Source organism: Colletotrichum fioriniae (assembly GCF_027942845.1).
Source record: "Colletotrichum fioriniae strain IMI 355084 chromosome Unknown scaffold_7, whole genome shotgun sequence".
NCBI lineage: Eukaryota > Fungi > Ascomycota > Sordariomycetes > Glomerellales > Glomerellaceae > Colletotrichum > Colletotrichum fioriniae.
The window spans coordinates 1,867,221-1,888,637 of record NW_027076843.1 but is presented as its reverse complement, the minus strand read 5'-3'; the positions used below and the strand labels follow the sequence as shown (position 1 = coordinate 1,888,637).

Genomic DNA, 21,417 nt, shown 5'->3' with positions numbered 1-21,417 from the left:
ATATCGGGGGTTTTAAGCCTTGGGAGGAGACTGGACCATGCCCTTGCCGGAGTAGCCCTCGGAAGAGAGACCAGTGAGGGGGTCAGAATTTTGTTTCTATACGCGAAGGAAAAGAGTGGTTAGCCATCTGATGTATTTGTGTTTGACGTTGTGTTTGACGTCGACGTCGACGTGTCCCTAGTCGAGGACGCAGTGAAGATTGCCAGTGTGTATGCTACATACCTTGAGGAACTCGTTGGAAGCCTCCTGGTACTCCTTGGTCATGGTGTCGGGAGCAGGGCCGGCGAACATGCGGACGGTGGAGAAGATGGCCAAGCTGGCGGCGACAGCGGCCATGACGCCCCAGAAGACGCGGCCGGTCTCGCCGGCGGGGGTACCGGAGCGGGGACCGTGAGGGCCAAAGGCAATCCAGTAGGCTGTTGAGACAATTTGCGTTAGTTTTTCGAGGTTTCTCGATGTGACGCAATGCATATGCACAGGGATGGGGGGGATGGATATGAGGTTCGGGCATCAGAAAAAGCCAATTGAGAGAGAGAGCATCGGATGGCATATATAAGATGCCTCTTCCCTCTTGCTCAATTGATGTTCTCAATTGAAGAGTGCTTCCTCTCAATGGCTTTGTCTCCTCCCTCCCTTTCTCTCTATCCTCTTTCGGCCAATATCGAACCACGTTTCCTCTCCCCCGACGGAATATAATGGAAAATAGTCACGCACCGGCCTTCTTCTCCTGAAGGGTGAGCTCAGCCCAGGGGCCCTTCATGCGGTCTCTCAGGGCCATCCAGAGCTCGGCCTGCTCCTGGAGGGGCATGCCCTCCCATCTCTTCTCGATGTTGGCGAGCGTAGGGTTGGAGATGGCGTGGGTGGAAGCGGCGCGGCGGATGACGGCGGAGTGGGCGCGCAGGCCGGTACGGGCCAGGGAAACGGTCGGGCGCAACATTGTGTCGGGGTTTATGTGTCGTCGGGGGAAAAAAAATCGAAAAATCGCTAAAGGGGAACGGTCGAGTTCGGGGAGGAGCTCAATTGGAGCGATTGAGTTCGTGGACGTCGCGGGTGGGGGGGGTTTCTTGCGAGATTCGTGATGGGCGTCGAGGAGGAAGAAGAGGGTTTTTTTGGTCTACCTAGAAGTTCCGGGCAATCGTATGATTGGAATTTCGATTGCAATACGCCGGCTGCGACTGGGTGACTGGGAGATCACGTGATGATTTTGTGGCCTGTGCGAGAGCCATCCTTCCAATGGAATTGAGTGCTGGGCACGGGGGAGCCGGGCCACAGGGGGTGTTGCCGGTTCCTTCACCTCGGTGTCTGGGCTGACGGGGAGCTTTACGGGTAGCTCTCCAGTGCACCAAAGTGCTGTTTGCTGCTGTCACTGGCAGGTTTGCAGCCCAGTGTTGCAACAGCGCAGCTCCCATTGCAGGGCTCGGTTGTCGGCTCATCCCGAATACCGCCGTTTGACCGGGATCTCAGTTGCTTCGTCTTGTGGTCATTATTTAAAAGTATAAATGTGCTTCGGGGACTGCTCAGTCACTTGAGCATCACTTTTGAACCTCTTGGATCCGTGTTTCACGGGTTTGCCGGCTCAATCGGCTGCCGCATACGAACCGTTCTGTTTGTACTTGATTTTAACATCACGGCGCATCTCGGCCGAAGTCGGTGACTTCTGTCAGCCTTTGTGCAACCCAGACAATTCAGCCAATGAGCGAATTCTATATGCTTCTGGTTGCGCACTCTCTCCTCCTGTAGTGCTGTCCGATATTGTGCTCTTGATACTTATTGTACAATTGAACTGAACAGACACAGCATGCTCTTGGGTGCTGTCGAATATCTTACATCCACTCAATTATCCGACTCAATTATCCGACTCTATTATTTCGAGTATTGTTCCCTTAGGCATGAAGTTGACAAGCTATGCGAATCAATTCATTGTTTTGCCTGAACTTATTTTTTTCGCCATAAGTCCCTCTCTTTTGGGGGACTTACCATATCATGGTCTCCGGGGTACGTGATATGTCTCCTGGTAGACCTGGATATCTTCCGTTGCCAGAATGCAAGTTACTTTAGCTTGTAGCAGCCTGATAGCTCTGTGGCGAGATTGTTAAATCCATTTCTGTTTAGATCTTCAAGAATTCGGTCTTGAGTTCTCGGAACCCGTGCCGGCTTGAGGTGTTGTTTGGTTCGGAGTCTGTAAATCGGAGGTATTCGGTTCGCTTGACAAGATGGGCTTGGGTAGTTGAAATTGTTTTTGCTCGCGCAGCTTTGCTTGCCTTTCGAGCTCAGGCTTTAACGTGTAGTTAGCTATCAAGGTCAGCGACTGTCGAGTTGGGCCAGAAGTCTCTCCTCTAGCATCAAGTGGTTGGGGGTGGTGCGTACTGATGGAGATGCCTGCTACCACAGCTACGACGATGGGTATAACGTTCCTGAAGCTCATCTTGAAGGCCTTGAACGGTTTGGAACAGTCGAATTTTGGAACGAATCCTTCGGTGCACGATTATTATGCCAGGATAGGTAGCTCAATCTTGCAAATATTAGGAAGCGGCGGCTGTGATGTAATCATTGATACACCCGGGATAGCTCAGGTAGCGCGAACCCAGAGGTCGCGGTCGGTCACCCAAAAATCGGTACAGGCCGGGGCCTGTGCGCACACGCAATCGACTAAAGTGGTTTCCCGCCCCCGTGCCACCGCGTGCAACAGCGTGTACCCCACCAGACGCGCTCAGCGACCGCCCGAACGCGTCTGCTTCAACACTCGGATTATTTGCATCTCGCCTGGGTACGATTACCTTATCTTAGGTAATGAGAGCACTACGCTTTCCGAATCGCAGAAGACGAGCCGAAATTTTGGCCACCCAACCATCCTCAGAAGCCCTTTACTGCTTCATACTTTGCGATGTGTACTTCTTTATGATGAACGCTTTATGTCATGGCAAACTGGAAAGAACTGGGCGAGGTCCCAGACTCGGACGACGAACTCGACTTCGATAGCCAGGATCTGGAGTCGCTACCGAACCCCGAACTACCTTCGAAACCCACCCCCGATACTTTGCAAGCGAAGGGTGCCCGAGAGAGCATATGGGACGTTCCCGAATCGTCACAAGATACGCCAGCAGACGCGACTCCAGATCGTGTAGCAACAAACCCCCATCATGTGGTGTCTACGCCTTTTGACGGGGAGCCGCCATCTTCACCGCTGTCTTCGGTGCCGGATGTGGATGAGCTGGACGACCCCTTCAACTTGGATTTAGACGAACCAGAAGCCCAGGTGGCGGTACCTACGGCGAAAACGAGGACTATGTATCTTCCCAACAATCGCGACGACTCCCCCGATCCACTGGCTGGCGATGATACTGTTTCGACGAGCTATGTTAGAATCACTGCTCCTGAACCTGAGTTCCCCGCCGAGAACGATACCGAAAGCCTTCCACCTCCCAACAAACCTCTGATGGCCTCTTCACAACCCAGCCAACAGAGCCGGCAGAGACGGTTGGCTGCCCAGCTCTTTGCTAGTTCGAGTCCGGAGGCAGAGGTGGCGGCTCCAGCCGAGCAGTCCAATAATAGCAGTGCTTCGCCCGTGAGGCCCCTGTTCGCCTCCTCAGCAGCCTCTTCCCTAGCTTCTCCGGCGCCGGCCCAGCCGAGGAAGCAGCCGAGGCCGGCAGCTATTCAGCGGGTGGAAAGCTCCAGCAGGGACGAGGAGGTTGCCCGAAAAGTCGCTGTGCGGTATGAACGCTCGTTCAGACCAAGGAAACCCATCCAGGAACACCCATATCTCATTGAGAATGCTCAGTACAGCAAGGCTCTCAAGTCACACGGCATCCGGCCGATCAGAATGCCGACAGAACCAGCCCCGAGACGACAACGGCCGGAGGAGGATTCCCAGGAGAAGGATTTTGAGGATGACAGCCAAGAACTCACGGCTGATGCGCCAAACGGAACCACAGATGAGAGCCAGTTCAACGGCCTGGACGTCCCGCCGAGCTCCAGTCCTCAGCTGATGTCGTCCCTCTCCGCTTCACCCCTAAGAACATCATCCCCCAAGCACCGCGGTGGACCGAGTAGCCAACCAAGTCAGGGAGATACGGATAATACCAGCTTCTCCGATGTCGATGATCTGCCTTCTCTTGATAAGATTCATCGCGACTTGCTGGCAAACCGATCTACCAACAAGCGAAAACGTGGGAAAGCCACTGCGATGAAGGCTGTAGTGACACAGGCGGCAGCCCCAAATGCGCTTTCGCCCTCGCGTCCGCAGTTTCAGCAGTATGATGAGATCTACGGCATTCTTTCTTCGCCCTCTTCGTCGCCTGAAGTGCAAATCACTTCGCTCAACCGTCCGGCTGATCCAACATCATTGCCTGCCGAGAACAACGCCGAAACGGCTATTTTCGAGGGCGACGATCTGCCTATTGTGGATAGCAACATGCTATCTCCTTCTGAGTTCGAGCGGCGTGTTTCAGTCGAAGCGGAGCCGCCAGTATTCGACCTGACCATGGCACACACTTCCGATGTGGGAGAAGAAGATGGATCCGGAGATGATGATGCGCAGAGCAGCTCAGGAGAGGAGTCGGAGGGTCAGAATGGCGGTAGCGAGGAGGTCGGCGCGGCGATTGCAAAGAGAATGCGAGGTGTTCTTCCGGCATCCTGGCTTAGACTCGATCAACAGGCAAACCGCCCCAAGCCGACTCAATATCAACGCCCTGATGACTCCCCTGAGAAGGGTCCAAGACGAGGCGTAGCTGTCCGACGGGTAGGCCGCTCGGCATCGTCTACGGCAGCAGCGTTCCTCTTTGATGATTCGGACGACGATGTTGTCACTGCGCAGACGCCCACACGCCCTTCTCACAATATCCAGACTGTGTTGCCTTTCGAAAGACCCGAGATCATGGAAATCAGTGACGACGACGACGGTGGCTCCGTCGTCGAAGAAGATCAAGTTGATCATATGCTTCCAAGCAGAAAACGTCAATTGACTTTGAGAGACTTTCAACAACCCGCCAAAAGGCAGAAAAAGAACGACCGTCCATTGGGCACTCAACCCAAGAAACGTGGGCGACCGCCGAAAACCGCAAATCGATCTCATGGGGCTTCACGCCTTGATCCTTTCTCCAAAAGTCGCAAATCTGCTTCGAGCAGTACTCGAATTGTGCCCCGAGCCAAATCTCCTCCAAGGTTGAGTATTCTGGATGTCATCGAACCAGATGCGCCAAAGTTTCTCAAGATTGCGGCTCGAGCAGCTCAGAGCAAACGGCACATGGGACGATCCAGTCCTACAAACAAGAGCATACGCCTAGCCACGCGGAAGGACAATGTGGATGCGAGCAGAGTGCTTCAACAGTGGAAAGGAGGCAAGATTCGACCACGATCTGGATTGCAGGCGAAGAGACCTAAGCCCACAGGGCCAAGTGGAAGGCGCCCACTCAGTCAACTACCATCCAACGTCTTCTCTCGTGGTGCTGTACCTTCTCCGAAGGCACGCAGCGCCGCCCAGCCGGATGAACTCCGTCGTGAGGTCTCAACGCCTTTGACGCCTTTGCCGGAGACGCACTCTCGAGTAAGGCAAATGTCGAGGAGCAATTCGGTCACAAGCCAGCAGACGCAAGATGCCCCAAATAGACCGGCTCAGCTTGAAACGGACTTGACCCAGCAACCGGGCAGAGTCGGTTTTCAAGCAAAGAAGCGAGCTCTCGATGCTCTTTTCAAGCGTCATCACTCGCAGTCGCTGTCATCGAGAAGTGCGCACTTGGACTCTTTCCTAGACGACACATCATCAGTAGTGTCAGGGCACAGCCTTGCTACTAGAGGCTCTCCTGAGCCTGCAGCAGTCAAAAAGCCCTTATTGAAACGTCCGAGAAAGTCTGCACAGCCAATCAAGATCGATGTTACGGCAGCCCATTTCCGTCATGCAGACGATCCCTTACCTACTGTAGAGTTGATGACTCCTACTGAAACGCCCACGGCCTTGTTCAACGATAATCAGCTTCTTGGTCTTGGTCCTTTCGGCACACACTACACACAGCACTTTGACATCTTCCCCTTGGACCGCGGGGTATTTTTCCACGAGACAACACTCATAGGCAATGGTCGGGTCAGCTCAGCAGCGTATGACCATTTTCCCGAGAAGGTGTGGAATCATCGACCCCGAATTTCTTATACTCTGGGTGAAATGGTCCTTCGATGGGACTCGTGGACCGAACAGGTCTCGTCCGAGTTCGGCATCGTGATGGACGGAATCCTCGAACAAATTCTCAAGCCACCACTGTCTGCAGAAGTCACACCCAATGCCAAAGGAGCGGCAAGATTTGTTCTGGACTATGTTCAAAAAGCTATGAGCTTCAACAACGATGCCGATGCTGGTTCCTTCATCTCTCGGGTCTCGGACGTGGTTAAATCTTTCTTGACACGCTTCGACTCTCAAAATGTGGTTGACTTGGCAAGACGTCGGGAACTGGCTGACGTGTTGTCGAATGTATTTCTCGTCGTCTCCTACTCAGTCCGCCTTTGTCAAAAAAGTCCGAATCTGATGACAGAGAGCTTTACTATGGAGGCGCTTCTTAGAAAAACTGCAGAAACACTGGTCCGATTGCTACTCGACATTGGCCTGGACGACGTTACACAACTCTACGATGATCTTCAGACCTTGAGATACCGCGAGCGTGGCATTCGCTCCGATAAGGTCGTAGCACACGCTTGGGTGCTTCTTATGAAGGTCCTAGAATATCTTCGGATTCCGAGAATGACATTCTGGGATGTCACATACTCGTCCATGATACAACCAAGCATCGTTCGTGGCATGGACTCCCAAGAGTTTGAGAATCTCTGGAAGAAGATGTTCACACTTCTACCTCTGTGCGAATTTGACGACAATGGTGTAGTCGTTTCTGATCGGAGACACCTGGCTCCCCTGGAGGGGTGGAGCTTACCCCAGCAAGTCCTCAAACGCGTCTTTCAACTATACCGCGACAATCCCCGCCAGTCGCCGAGCTTCAACGACTACTGTCGGGCACTAGTATCTAGATGTCACTATCTGGTCGATCAATGGGGTTGGCAGAAAAGCAGCGGTATCATCGGTACCATCTTTGACTTCTTTGGCTCCCAGAACTTATCTCATCTACGCAACGAAGAAGCCTTCCGTTCAGCTCGTTTCTTAGACAGCCTTCACCTTGACCCGTCTCTCCATGTCGAGCCTGAGGATAGGTGTTTCCACATATTTCTCAAACTCGTGGCACTAGCCATCAAGAGGTTGAGGCAGAAAGGGGCAGTCAACGACATTCGGAATTTGGTCGCTCGCACACTGCCAAATCACGATCGGCAATATTCCAAAGAACAAAATGTCCACCAGCATGACTTAGCCGCTCTCAGGAACCATCATGATCTCTTATGTACTCTGTTCTGGGCAGCGCCACCTGATCTTCGACCCGGCATCCACAATCTGGAGAAGTTGGTTATTCCTGCTAGCTCTCATAAGGAAGCCTGTCTTATTAATCTGCGGGCCTGGAATCAACTGGCAAGGTTTGTTGTACATGAAGAGTCCACCGCGTCCTTCAACCCGCTGGCTAGCTGGCAGGCCAATGTGTTCAAGCAGCTGTTGGACCAGTACAACTCTGCCGCGGCAGATATCCAACAGCAGTTCTTGGCGCTGTCCAAGGATGACAGCAACAATGTCAGCGAAGACCTGATGAACTCCATTGTAGCTACGAACAAAGCTGCTACCATGGAGATCATGCTTTTCTCAGTCAAGTCCTCAATGGAGGTTGTGCAATATGCGAGTAGTTTGGAGCTGGCAAGGCTCGCGTCTAGCCCTTGTAAGATAACTTGCCAGACATTCAGCGTAGTTGAACTAACATCACTCGCAGATCAATTGCAGCAAGTCTTCCAGCACTTCTCTACTTTGCCAGCAGACTTCCCTTCCACCCTTCTCCAAGCCTCTCTGACTACGCTCGAACGTCTTCTCGGTCGAATCGAGTCGGTCTTCAATGAAGCAGATGATAGTCAAGACAGTATGGCTTCTCGAACTTTGGAGTCTGAGGATGCTATTTTGGTAAGTCATACTCATACTTCTGTTTCATTTACGTGTCTGACGCCTTCCTAGATGCTGGACCGTGAGTTGGCAGCTGCCTTCCTTTCAGCAGCACGCTGCCTCTTGTCGAATCAATCGCGTGGTAAACCTGGCACTTCAAGTGTGTCAACAACCTGTGTTGAGCAATCTGTCGTGGTGTCTGGCATGATGATTGGTCTTTTCGTCCGCTGTGGAATGATGGTGAGTTGATATAAGTTAAGTCAGAGGGCGTATCAATCGCTAACCATTCCTAGGCACTCTCGCAGGTCTTCAAAAGTACCAAATATGGGCTTTTCGGGAAAGCGCCAAACAAGCTTGGCTGCGAACAACGTCAATATCTTCCACTCTTCCTTTCCGTTGTTGCGCAGAAGGGAGCAACCATTAACCTGGAGGTCAGGAACGCCACTGACGCGTGATACATATATATAACTAACATGACGCAGGATATTGGAGGAAGCCTTTTGCTGTTGTGGCTCATGGTCATCGTACAGCCGAGTCACTACTTGAGATTTGAGAACCGATTTGGACAGCAGCTTCAGCGACAGGGTTATCCTTTCATTCCGGACAAAGCAGGTCTCGTCGTCAACCCAGGCTACGCGGCCAATCGTGACTTTTTTGAGTGTGAGTACTTGCGGAAGTTGATCCCGTGGCACAGATAACTGACCACGTTCAGACGCGATATCTTGGATGCGGAAATCTCTACACGCAGCCGATGCTGCTTCTAAGAAGAACATGCGGTCGGAGTTCGAGAGAGTGCTGAGTGCCGTCATGAACCAAATGCGGGCTGATGTTAAGGTCATGACCGCAGACGTATCACAACACCCGAGCTATGTGAAGTTCGTACGCAACATCATCTCCTTGATCAAGGCACATGGGTCAGACATCTGTCCCGTGCAAAAGTTCTTCTTGGAGGTGAGCAAGGAGTATTCGCCGCCCATGCAGGACCCGCAATTACAAGCAGCGTTGATCCAGTCATACGGATTCAAGCTTGCGGAAGGCGACCCCAGAGTCCCTAGTACACTATTCCACTTCTTGCTCAATAACTTCAAGGGAGCTCTCCAGCGTGGCCGACTGCCGCATGAAGTTGTCCTGCTGAAAGGAGCTCTAGAGAACGATGCCATCATGTCGTTCGTTCTCGGCAAGATGCTTCCCGCGGTATTGCATGCTACTCTATCCAATGTCGAGGCCTACGCGATGCTCGATGTTCTATGCGACGCGCTTGGACTGGCAATAAAATTGCCACCTGTTCCTCGTCAAGTCAGCGAAGACAATCTTGGGTGCATTGCTGCCTTGGTCACGACCACACTGGCTTGGGCATCCGCCCTAGGACGGAGCATGCTTAGTCCTGAGCATGTTCATGTGCTCAGACGAATCACTTGGCTCCTCAACGCTTTTCGACCTTCTCTCGAAGCGTTTTCATTCATGGCCACAGAACCTAGAGGCTGGGACAACGTCATGGCGATGTTACATTGGTTCAGCCTGCTTGCCGAAGGGGCGCAAGAGTATCTTGAAAACCAAGAAACCCCTTTCATAGCAGCTTCGGGGCTGTTCCGCCGACTTAGAACTCTCAATGAGATCTTTACAATCCAGGACACCACGGTTCTGACCTGGTCAGAGCATATAGGAAATGACATCAGTAGGAATTGGGTTACGACAGGACCGTTGTTAACGGTATCAGCACAAAACCGCGGGACACCTTCAACACAGTCTGGGATTGGATCACTACGGCCTAACTGGGACATGCAAGAATTGACGACGAGCCTGCTAGATCAAATGCGGAACTGGCATGAGTGGTGGACGAGGGTGAAAGAGTTGCCAGCTGATACTGAGGAAGTGGATTTCGGGGAGGACGTCATATTCTGAGAAAAGTGCCCGTCACAGAGCATCCAATCCCTCCGGCTGAACGAAATGTACAATATCCATACCAACAAGCTATTTACTAGCGATTAACGAAAACCTTCCTGACTGTATTTCTATTCTATTGCATTTCCTATGCTGAGTCATCTATGGCTTGGTCTAGGATCCATCGTAAATGATTTCATTGTGATTTAGTTCGGTGTGGGCTGCTCGGTGAGTGTCGGTGAAGGCTCTGCCGAGATTCCGCCGTTCTCACTAAGCATGGTGCCGGCTTCAACAACTCGAAAGCAAACAAGGTCTTTTTTGCCACGCAACGACACTACCAATTGCTGGCATTTTACTCATTTTCCTTCCGAATGTATGCAATAGGGCCTCGGGCCCTTGCTTCAGCCTCTCGCGTCTCAATATCATCAAGACTAGCGCTTTCGGCCGCTCATCGCAGCCAGTGTCGACATTTCCACCCGTCCTTTAGCTTGCGGAAGAGCCCGTCCGAAGGCGGCGCAGAAGACGGCAAACCATCAGACAAACCAGCCGGCGAGCAAGAAGACGGCGGTAGAAGCAAAGATGGCAACATAAGCAAGACAGAGTCGGTCACAGCCGAGTCGGCTTTTCGGAGGTCGAGAGGCGGCGCGTTCGCCTCGGCGAGAGCGCGCCTTTCGAGGCCGCGGGCCGCTGACGAGCTGCCACCCGTGAAGCTGCCGCAGAGCTTCCTCGACACCAGCGTGTCGCTGTACGACCCCGAAAACCGCATCAACACCCTCACGAACGACCTGTGGCACCATCGATACATGGGCGCCCGCTGGCACGACCTGCTTTGGAAGGACTTGGATCTCGTCTTCAGCCATGCGTCTTGGAGCGAAGCGAAGCTGCAAGATGCGCTGCGCCGGGGCAATCTCGAAGCCATTGAGAGGAGGAGCCGCCTCCTCGCTGAGGCATCGCAGTGGCTGAGTCTCTCCATTGACGAGATGCGATCCTCGAATAACCTGCAGAGCTCCCGCGAGCCGCTGCCGACCACGGAATTCGCAGACATGCTTCGATACTCCAACAAATTCATCCTCTCGAACCTTTTGTCGCAACACACCAGAGCAACGACGGACGCCGATCCAACACAAGACCCAGACAGCGTACTGCAGTCACTTGTCGAGCAATACATCGAAGAGGGACGACCGAAGCTGAGACGTGACGGACTGAGGTTATTCGACCCCAGAATCCGCGGGGAAGTTGTCACGGCTGTGTGCGCGGAGCTTTCCCTGCAGCCGGACACAAGTGCCGCAGGCAGGGAGCTCAAGAGACCTCTTACTGTCGTCAACATCCCGAACTACACCGGTCGAAGCCATACCAAGAAACTCATGAAGCACGTTGCGTCATGCGCGGAGGCTGATCTGATTCACCTCGATGCGCAGGAGTTGGCGATGCTTGTGGGCGACTACATCGGACAGGACTGTGCCTACTCGCGTGGCTCAATCTCCATGCTGGGGTACCGATCTGCCGAGATGAACGGACGTCTCGTCAAGAGCGAGGAGCCGTCCAAGCCTAACGATGAGGATCTTTCTGGCGAGATCGAAGCGGCTTGGGTCAACCTTCGGGATCATGGGGTTGATGGCGGCTACGGCAACCCGATGGACAACGAACTGCAGAAGATCAAAGAAGGCCCCAAGGACTACATCCTTCCCTCTGTCGACCGATGGGAGAACCTGAAGATCAATGCCGTCCTCGAGGAGATTGCCAACTCGGCGACGAAGATGACATCGAAGCCTGATCGCAACCTGATCATTCACGTGGACGACTTTGTCGAGCTCAACATGACGCTCGAGGGTGCGCTGCTCATCGGTCGACTTCGGACCATCGTTGACACTATGTGGCGCGCTGGAAAAAGAGTCACCCTCGTGGGCACCTCATCCAACGAGAACCCTTCGGAGCAATACGCATCGACACTCAAGGAGATTGCAGCAGAGGAGTGTTTGATCCCTTTGCCCCTGAACTTCCAGCGGATCACCGACGCTGCAAACACCAAGAAGATCTACGAGGCCAACGACTACTTGCAAGAGAACCTGCGAAACATTCAGCATATGCTGAAGAGCATTTCTGGCCAAACGCGAGACACGAGTAAACTGCGTATCGTCGGCGTGTCAAAGTCCTCGCCACCGCAATTCCTCTTGGATGACACGCACGGCTCTTATATGGAGGTTTCGCTCATCCCCCGCGTCCTGGCAACCTCCATCCTACCCCTTTCCGACGTATACCACATCACCCGCCTCTTCTACGCCTGTGAGGGCACCGTCAGCCCCGACGAGTCATGGAGGGTTCTCTTCGATGTCGTCGAGTCCAGCAGTTACAGCACCGCGCAGCTGCACCGCATCCAGGACCGACCGACGCGCTCCAAACCCTCCTCCGGTGGCGGCAGCTCGTCTGCCGACATGCAGAAGCCCGAACCCGAACGTCTCCGCGTGTCCGGCAACTACAACGACTACGAGAAGAAGCTCCTCAGCGGTCTCGTCAACAGCAGTGAGATCAAGACGACGTTCGCCGACGTCCACGCCGACGCGGAAACCAAGAACAACCTCAAGCTCCTGACGTCGCTGTCGCTTGTCCGCCCCGAAGCCTTCACCTACGGTGTCCTCGCCACCGACAGGATACCGGGCTGCCTCCTCTACGGCCCGCCCGGCACCGGCAAAACCCTCCTCGCCAAGGCCGTCGCCAAGGAAAGCGGCGCCAACATGCTCGAGGTCAGCGGCGCCAGCATCAACGACATGTACGTCGGCCAGAGCGAGAAGAACGTGCGCGCCCTCTTCTCGCTCGCCAAGAAGCTGAGCCCGCTCGTCATCTTCATCGACGAGGCCGACGCCTTACTCGCCGCCCGCGGGCAGCGCAACCGCGCCGCGCACCGCGAGACCATCAACCAGTTCCTGCGCGAGTGGGACGGCATGAGCGACACGAAAGCCTTCATCATGGTCGCCACCAACCGGCCCTTTGACCTCGACGACGCCGTGCTGCGCCGGCTGCCGCGCAAAATCCTCGTTGATCTGCCCCTCAAGGCGGACCGCGCCTCCATCCTCCGCATCCTCCTCAAGGGCGAGACGCTCGACGCCTCGGTCGACGTCGACGACGTCGCGCGCAGGACGGTGCTCTACTCCGGTTCCGACCTCAAGAACCTCTGCGTCGCGGCCGCCATGACGGCCGTGCAGGAGGAGAGCGAGGTGGCGGCACGGCACACCGGCCCGGAACCCTACGTGTTCCCGCCGAAACGCACGCTCGTCAAGCACCACTTTGACAAAGCCCTCAAAATGATTGCCGCCAGCGTCAGCGAGGACATGGACAGCTTGAAGAGCATCCGGCGGTTCGACGAAAAGTACGGCGACGTCCGGGCCAAGAATAGCCAGAAGAGGAAGGGCATGGGCTTCGGTGTGTTGCCGACGTCGACGGATGCTGAGGAGGCTCGGGTGCGGCAGGCGGTTGCTTGAAGACACCTTTAATTCATTTTTCGCGTTTATCTGTTCCCTTTCTCTTTGTAATGTCATTCTGGCTTCGCTGAAGCAAACCTTCCACCCTTAACTTGGCCATCATCAAAGAGATGGATGGGGACGAGGTTGGTCTTTCGGGGCGAACTTGTACGATTTTTGTTGCGTGGTGGGAAAGAGGTTCCTCTGAGGACATCCCCATTGTGGGCTATAGAAAGGGGGGAAGGAAGTGAGTGGTGGGATACTGTATTATCATTGAGAGGACACAAACCATCTACGATCAGGTACCTAATTAGGTATTATCTTAAAGACTTGCTGAACAAGAAGGAATAGCAAGAGATGGGCTATGAATTACTATCCTCATAACATGGGATTTGGAAAACACTAACTTATGTGCCCCTCCTTGGTGATTTACGAGACAGTATGGAGCGTCACTCGACAAGACTTGCGTGCATAGTGAGCATCGGAGAAGAAGCGTGTACGGCTCGATGTGGTTTGCTTAATTCCTCAATAAAGCTCCTGATGGTTTCGCATTTTGATATCTCTTGTACAACCCGACCCTTTAGTTTTCTCTCCGCCATAAGCCCAGAACGTAGTCCCCTAGCAAGTCCCAGCCTCACCTCACCTCACCCCAAGTGCAATCTTCATCAAGCCTCAGTGGAAAGCTGAACCCCTTCAGCAGCAAGAGCCCGCTGATAATCCCCCTGCGCCCTCTTCAACGCCTCGAGCGTGGGCTGCATAATCGCCAACACGGCCTTCCTCCCGCCCTTTTCGTGCTCGGGCCGCCACCCGCGAATCTTCTTCCCCGTCGCCTTGTAGTGATCCATAATCTCCTTCTTCTTGGCCCGGATGATGTCGTCGCGCGTCTTCTCCGCCTCGTCGGCGACGGCGTGGATGCGCTCGGCCGAGCGCTTGAGGGACTCGACGAGGTACTGCAGCTCGTTGGCGCGGTCCGGGTCGCCCGACAAGAAAGCGTTCCAGAACTGGTGCAGGAACTCGACCGTCGTGGCGTGCGTCAGCTGGCACCGCTCCGCGACCTCGACGGGCAGGCCCATGGGGCGGGACTCGTCCGCCGCCGTGTCGCCGTACTTTTGCGCGCGGCGCTGCCGGATGCCCTTCATGATGTCGTCGCCCGCTGCTTTGCGCGCGGCGCGGGAGCCGACGTGGGGCGGGCGCCGCGTTCCTCCTCCTCCTCCTCCGGCGGCGTCGTCGTCACTGTCGCTGTCGTCGACGATGCCGATGCCCGCGCGGAGGTTGAGGCCGCCTGCGCCGTCCGTCTCAATGGTCTCGAGGTCGGTCTGGATGTCAAAGAGGACGTCCGAGGGGTTCTGCTTTGCAAAGGCGAGGGCGTTTGCGGACTTTGCCTCGTCCTTTTTCGCAAAGAAACGGTTCTGCTCCTTGATGTTGAGTATGATCTTGTTCTCCTTTGCGTCGCCGCGCAGGTCGCGGAGGGCAATCTCCGCCCACGTCGAGTCCTCTTCGGCCTCGGCGCCGCCATCGCGATCTGAGGGGGCCACGTTGGCGAGCATACGCTCGCTGAGACTGTTGAGGGTGTTGACAATGGGCACGTTCTTGCGCGGCCGCATCTCGACGTCCTTTTGGTTCCCGCTGCGGAAGCCGCCCTGGTTCTCCTCGTTGCCGTGGACGTCAATGATGTGCGGCACGCTCTGCGCCATGCTCTTGCGCTGGAACATTGTCGTGTTCTCGCTGGCGTCGTGGGCGTCGAAGAGCGCGTCGCGCTTGATGCCCTCCTTTCTCTCGTCCGTGATCCTGTCTCCCTTCAGCGTGCGGAAAAGCTTGCTAAGAAAGAAGCGGGACCAGAACTCGCTCTCGGGGACCTTGGGCACGTTTTCGTCGTAGAGCCGCTTGACGAGCGGGTGCTGCGCCATGATGAGCTGAACCATCTCGACGGTGATGTCGAGCTTCAGCACGTCGTTCTCCAGCCGCGGCTTTATCGCGGGGAGGACGTTGTACGCGCCCTTTTGCTGGTTCACCTCGATGGCGTGGGCACGCAGCAAGTTTGTGCGCGTCGACCAGAACTGCGCGTTGAAGGCCGCGTCCGATATCGACTCGGGCTTGGTCGCGCGCGCATCCATGTACGTCTGGTGTAGAGTGCGGTCCTTCTTCATAAGGGACTGCTGCAGCTCAATATCGCCCTTGAGCTGGGCGTCGTCGAACCAGCGCGCGCTGTTGGGCTTCGCGTTGGCGGAGCTGGCAAACGCCATGGACGAGCCGCCGCCGGCGCCAGCGCCACCACCACTGGCACCATTTGCGCCGTTGGCCGCGTTCGGAGTTGAGTTGCCGGAGGGTTTGGGGACGTTGGGATCGCCGGAGCGGATATCGGCCAACAGCCTCGAGAGCAGGTCCTTGATGGCGTTGGCCTCGGACCTGGCTTCTGGTGATGTGAAGTGGAAGAGGTACGGCACTTGTTCTGTTGCATCTGGAGGCTTCTCAAAGATCTTGAGCATGACCTTGGCCGCGCTGTCTGGTGTTTGTTGCAAATCTGTGGCCCGCGTCAGTAACGCAGAATACTGTCTAGTCCGGTGGAAGCTCACTTGAGATATTGGCAATCACCAGGGAGACCGTAGGCGGGCCATTCCCGGGTGCTGGAGTCCAAATGACGGACTGCTGATCCGGCGTCAGGGTCAAGACACCATCCTTCTTCTTGAAGGCCGTACGACCTGACGGTACCGCCATCTTCAGTTTTATGTAATATGCTTAGAGGCTGCTGCGAAGCATAGCGTTGAGATCTTCACTTCGTCACCACCCTGCCAAGCCACCTTAATGTGAACTCCCTCCTTGCCTCAGATGAACCGGCCTGGGTCTTCGCAGGGATGAGACCCGGTACGTCAGGAGCGGCCCACCCGCCAGATCGACAGTAGGTAGTCGCGTATGATTCAATAATTCTGCAACGGTAAGAATTTATCGCTCAAATGCGAAAATAATGTGGTAGCGTGGAATGATAATCGTTCAATGTCTTTCACCTGGGGTTGAAGTCTCGAGGTTCAGAGCTCCAGCCACAGGAGCGTATGCTGCCTGAAGTGGCGGTCGGCTGCCAGCTGGCACTGTCTGACCAGTTCTTGCCGGCCCGGCAGGTGTCATCCTCACCAGACGACAAGCCAAGTCCAGTCGTCTTTTTGACATCGACAACCACAGTCACACCAAGTACACGTCACCTGGCACTGCATCGTCGGCATGTTACACGAGAGAGCCATGTTTTACAACGATCGTGGTGATTTGCTAACTAGCTTGTCTGGCGTATTTACCTGCCAGCCTTTTCCTATGCGAACCAAGAACCAGTCCTGGAAGATCCATGCTATCCTCAAAACGCCAAAATCTCAGAAAGCCAGAGTTTGTCCCCCATGTCTATGGATGCGTGTCCCCGTATCTCGTCCAAGTCTCATAAAAATGTCGTGAACCTTTCGACAATACATTCCGAAGGGCAGAAAAGTTGGTTGTTACAGAGGCTCGCGAGGCTTAGATGTGGTGTCTAGCGCGGAGGGAGCGGCGACCGTGGGCTCTCTTCTTCTGCCAGACTAGGACCTCGGTTGTGCCAGACTGGCATTTGGTGCCAGGAGCCATACTCATGAGCACCGACCACTGTCCAGAGGCACAACGCTGGAAATGAGTGCCGGAGACGCAGTTCCACTGGCCCTCGGGGGTGCAAGCTTTGCCGGGAGTCATGGAGCCGTCAGCAGCATCACCAGATCCGGCGCCAGGCGAGGGAGCTGCGGATGGGGCAGCCGAGGGGGCAGCAGAAGGAGCGGCAGAGGGGACGACTGCCGAAGTGGGAGCAGGCATGGCGGTGGGTGCCGCAGATCCCTCGGTGCACTCTTCGCTGGGTGAAGCCGGAATGCTGACGGTCGCGAGTGTGGTCGGTCGGGCAGAGGCAACGGCAGAGTTGCTGGAGGCCGGGACGGTGAGGAAGACGCCGCCAGGGCTAATGGGAGTTAGTATAATTACAATGACGCTGGTCAGATACACTTACAGTCCAGCAGATGACGAGGCGCCTCCAGCAGCGCGAGTAGTCGACTGGGAGCTCGGCTGAGAGACCTGAGAAGCGGCTGGAGCGGATGGAGCAGGAGCGACGACGTTGGCAGAGCTGCTGGGAGAGCTGCTGCTACCACCTCCAGAGCTGCCACCACCAACAGCGACGTCGCAGGTGCCGACAGGGGCAGCGGTCTTGGTGCCGGCGTTGGTGACGTCTCCAGGGGGGCCGGGGTTGGGGAACAGAACGTCGGATCCCTCGACAGTGCTGCAGCCGTTGGCGATGTTGGCCTTGAAGATCTGGGGACGGCTGGCGAAGGGAGTGGAAGCGCTGCCGCCTCCGCCGGTGGTGGTGATGACTGCGCAGTTCATGTAGCTGTGGAAGGAAGATTAGCATGGTCTCTGCGAGAATCAGAAGGTGAGGATGGACATACAACTCTCGGTTACCAACATTGTTGAACCAAGTCCAGGCGAAGAGGGCGTCCTTGGCAGACGGGGTGTCGGCAGGCAAGGTGAAGGTGAGAGACGAAGTGCCTGCGACAGGGCAGTTACCGATGTAGCTGTGGATGACTGTGAAGGTCTTGCCGTTGTCGAAGGAGAGGGAAGCCTGGCAACTACCGCCGTTGTGGTTGGCACCGCCAGCGATGGTCATGTTGTACTGCTGACCGGCCTGCCAAGTAGCGACGGGAGAGGCCGCAGCGGTTCCGAGGAGGTTCAAGGTGCCCTTGCAGGGGAAGTCGCTGCCAGAAGCACTCAGAGGGCTGGTGATGCTGTAGTCGATGTCCTGGCCGGCGAAGGGGTTCTGCTTGGATCGCAGAGGCGGCGGGTAGGTGATGGCCATATGAGCCGCGGCTTGGCCGGCAAGCAGCACGATCGCGGAGACGAAGGTGGACTTCATGGTGTCGTCTGGTGTCGGAAGAATATGATCTAGGCTGAGGGTGATTTGAAGAGGATGAGAAGTTCCTTTTTTAAGGTGGCTTCGCTTCCAGATGTTGTTGACAAAAGCTTGGTGTTGACTGGAAGAAGGATGGATGGATTTTTCTTTAGGGTCAAAGAGTGGATTTGCTCCTCGTCTTGAGATGTGTGTTGGTCTGTTGATTCTTAGGTCGGGGTGATTGAAGAATTGTTGTAGGCGAATGAAGATGAGTCGGACAAATCAAGGTGAGTGAGACGGGGTGTCTTCACTTGTCTTTATCTGAATGTGGTCTTGAGAGTCGAGCCGGCTCGAGGAAAGAGAAGAAAAAAAGTCGGGTGACTTTTACAATGGAGAAAGGCGGTGGAAGGAATGTGTTCAAACGTCCAAACAATGAGGCTGGTCGGGAGTTGAATAATACCGACTAATACGTAACCGTTGAAGATTTAGAAGTGGCAGGAAAGGAAGGAACGGCAGTGAGGCTACGAGTTCTCCACGTGTAAATGGGGAAGAAAGTAGGCCAAGTTGGGCTGAGTCTTGTAGCAGTCAAGAGCGTGGATGACGCAACAACACTGGACGAGGTTGAGCAACAGAAAGAGAAATTGTAGAGATAGAGGTGAGAAAGGGGAAAAAAAGAAGGTTCCCAAGAACTCGGATCGAGCTGCTACGAATGAAGTCAGGTGAAGATGAAATAAGAGGGCTGAAGAAAGGCGGGAGGCCGTCACGGGCTCTTTATTGTCGAACAAACCACACCACTCAGCTGGTGCATCAGTATCTTGGCAAAGGAAAGGGTACGAACAAGAGGGGGAGAGAGCCGCTTCCCAGGCTTGCCAGGGTTGAAAGGCCTGCTCTCTCACTCTCTGACTTCTCGTCCAGTTGCAGTCCAGAACCTGGATTCTGATCCATGAAGGTGAGGTAGCCATGCGGCCTGGCTAGCGGTCGCGGGGTGTGCCTCTCTCGCGCCGCAAGTCAACCCCTGCCCTGGGCGCATGCACCCTTCTTTTCTTCATCGTCATCCAACAGGTCTACATTGAGATACCTCGGGCGCCCAGGTTAGATGCCTCCAAACAACTAGTATAGCTACTTAGGAAGTTATGGATATGTCAACCTGCAACTCGGGTACTAGTAGAAAGTAGAAACTGAAGGGGAACCCTTGAGATATCCCTTCAACGTAGTGTAGGTCCAGCATGGACGGCGTATGGTTGATATCCTCCCTTTTCTTCTCCCTCTGGATTCTTCTCGCAACGACCCAAGGTCCTGGCGCAACTCTCGGCTCACCCGTCCGTCCCCTTCTTTCCTGTCCAACAACGGCTCCATCCTGAAGAAAAACTCGATAAAGAGAAATCCCCGAGTTGGGCGCCCCAAGGAGCAGCAGCCGAATTCCTGTCTTGTGCCCCTTGCACCCTTGCTCAACCCGCCTGCTGCCGCCTTGCGGGTCCTTCACGGAACCCCGGTCTGGTCTCGCGGAAAGCGTTACAACTCCAGAGTCACTCCCTCCCATTTGGCCGAACAGATGAAGGCAAGGCAAGGGTAAGGGACCAAGTCACACTGCACCTCATCGTATGTTCTCGATGCGATGCGGGTATGTCGGCGAAGGTACCTGTAAGTTGTTCCCCCTCACCGTGGGCCACTCTTGGGCGACAAGAAGCGCGTTTGTCTTGTCTCTGATGTGCGGATATGATGGCCGAGAGAGGGTGAGAGAGGTGTGGGACGTGGTCCAAAAAAGGTGGGATGAACAGACCCTGGACCGTCCAAAAAGAGACAAAGTGCTGATCCAGGCTTGTCATTGGCTCAGTGACGGATGCGCAAATGGCAGGCCACAGCGGTAGCTGTACATAGCTGCGCGGTAAAGATGTGAAGCGCAAGGGCCACAAATCGAACCTTGGATGAGCCGCTGTGCCTCTTAGCTACTTCCATGTTCGCGAAGTACCTACCATCATACTATCATGCCAGCATACTTGAATTTGGGGAAAAGTCATCCAGACCGCGTCCAACCAACCGGCCTGCGTGTCTGACTGTCGCTTCGGCGCCCAGTTCATTGATTGGCGCTGTCCGTTTACACTCACCCAGGCGGGCGGGCTACCGCCTTGCCAGCTTGCCTTGCCTTCCAGCTCAAGGACGAACACTACAAGACAGGATACATCCCAAGCTAGACCACAAGAGAATAGAGAAAGACATCTCAGTAACTTGAGCACGAAACAGTCAACGCAGCTAGTTCTTACAGTCCTTGACTGATGTGTACATTGAACCGAGCAAAAGTGCCCCCCTGCGCCAGCTATCCGTAGGTAGCAGCCTCACCTTCACCGGTGTCCGGTGACCATCTGTGGAGCGCAGAAACTTCCATTGAGAGAGCAAAGGTCGTCGACCCCAAAGAGGTCCAGGCCGCCCAGGTCCACACGGCTTCATTCCAGCCAGTGTTCGGTGATGCGCGGTGTGCCTCCTCGGCTCCCTCCACCCAAGCCATCCACGGGAACCGACTGTGACGTGACTTGGCAGACTTGGAGAAGAAGAAAAAAAAAGTACGGTTACAACTTTTCAAACGTCCAAACTTCCCCATGCTCGATCGGGGAAAGGGCCAAAAGGAGGGTGGATAAAAGAAGAAAGCAGGGGGTTCTTGAAACATGCGACATGCGCCGTCAAATGGCATGCATCCTACAACCGCCACGAATGAGAATGTTTCCCGCCATTCCCTACCTTGCCACGCTTGCCTTAGGTACCTCATCGGCTCATCCTCATACAGCCGCCAGTCGAAAATGCATACCTTACGCATGCTAAGTTCTAACAATGGATCCTGCATCAAGAGGCGCCCTAGGTTGTCACCCTCCACTCACTCCATGCTGCCATACATCCCATCCTTTTTAAAAAAATCTCCCCGCCATGATACCTCGAACTCTTTAATTATCCACCTCAACCTCACAACTATATTCAATCCCCCATCATCGATAAAATAGCCCATGCAAGTATGACTAGACCCCTCTCACGTCATTTAACTCTCCATTTCTCTCATTCTGTCCAGGAATAATAGTCTTTCAAACTCTGGAAACAGCCGTGAACTACTAGCCCTCTTACCCATAATCAAAGTCTCAGCCTGACCTCGCACAATCAAGTTTCTATTCCTGAACTCCTCTTCTTTCCTCAGGTAGCTGTGTCAAGGT

General features: G+C 54.7%; 5 protein-coding genes across 5 annotated transcripts; 2 read left to right on the top strand and 3 right to left on the bottom strand.

The window, feature by feature from the left end:
• Positions 1–12: 12 nt before the first annotated feature.
• Positions 13–937, bottom strand: cox5 (Cytochrome c oxidase subunit 5B, mitochondrial; the record flags this gene model as incomplete). The annotated part of the gene is made up of 3 exons (XM_053197766.1): positions 13–96; positions 223–416; positions 715–937. The coding sequence occupies 3 exons, from the start codon at positions 935–937 to the stop codon at positions 13–15; spliced, it is 501 nt and encodes a 166-aa protein (XP_053044844.1).
• Positions 938–2,917: 1,980 nt separating this feature from the next.
• N0V96_006681 (uncharacterized protein) lies at positions 2,918–9,780 on the top strand (the record flags this gene model as incomplete). Its single annotated transcript, XM_065757799.1, has 6 exons — positions 2,918–7,793; positions 7,845–8,029; positions 8,081–8,248; positions 8,491–8,668; positions 8,721–9,657; positions 9,705–9,780. The coding sequence occupies 6 exons, from the start codon at positions 2,918–2,920 to the stop codon at positions 9,778–9,780; spliced, it is 6,420 nt and encodes a 2,139-aa protein (XP_065613716.1).
• Positions 9,781–10,260: 480 nt separating this feature from the next.
• N0V96_006680 (uncharacterized protein) lies at positions 10,261–13,365 on the top strand (the record flags this gene model as incomplete). The annotated part of the gene is made up of 1 exon (XM_065757798.1): positions 10,261–13,365. The coding sequence occupies one exon, from the start codon at positions 10,261–10,263 to the stop codon at positions 13,363–13,365; it is 3,105 nt and encodes a 1,034-aa protein (XP_065613715.1).
• A 644-nt stretch (positions 13,366–14,009) lies between these two features.
• TFB1 (RNA polymerase II transcription factor B subunit 1) lies at positions 14,010–16,059 on the bottom strand (the record flags this gene model as incomplete). The annotated part of the gene is made up of 2 exons (XM_053197764.2): positions 14,010–15,865; positions 15,918–16,059. The coding sequence occupies 2 exons, from the start codon at positions 16,057–16,059 to the stop codon at positions 14,010–14,012; spliced, it is 1,998 nt and encodes a 665-aa protein (XP_053044842.1).
• Positions 16,060–16,839: 780 nt separating this feature from the next.
• N0V96_006678 (uncharacterized protein) lies at positions 16,840–18,247 on the bottom strand (the record flags this gene model as incomplete). The annotated part of the gene is made up of 3 exons (XM_053197763.2): positions 16,840–17,302; positions 17,351–17,725; positions 17,784–18,247. 3 exons carry the CDS (start codon positions 18,245–18,247, stop codon positions 16,840–16,842), a joined length of 1,302 nt encoding a protein of 433 aa, XP_053044841.2.
• Positions 18,248–21,417: the final 3,170 nt, after the last annotated feature.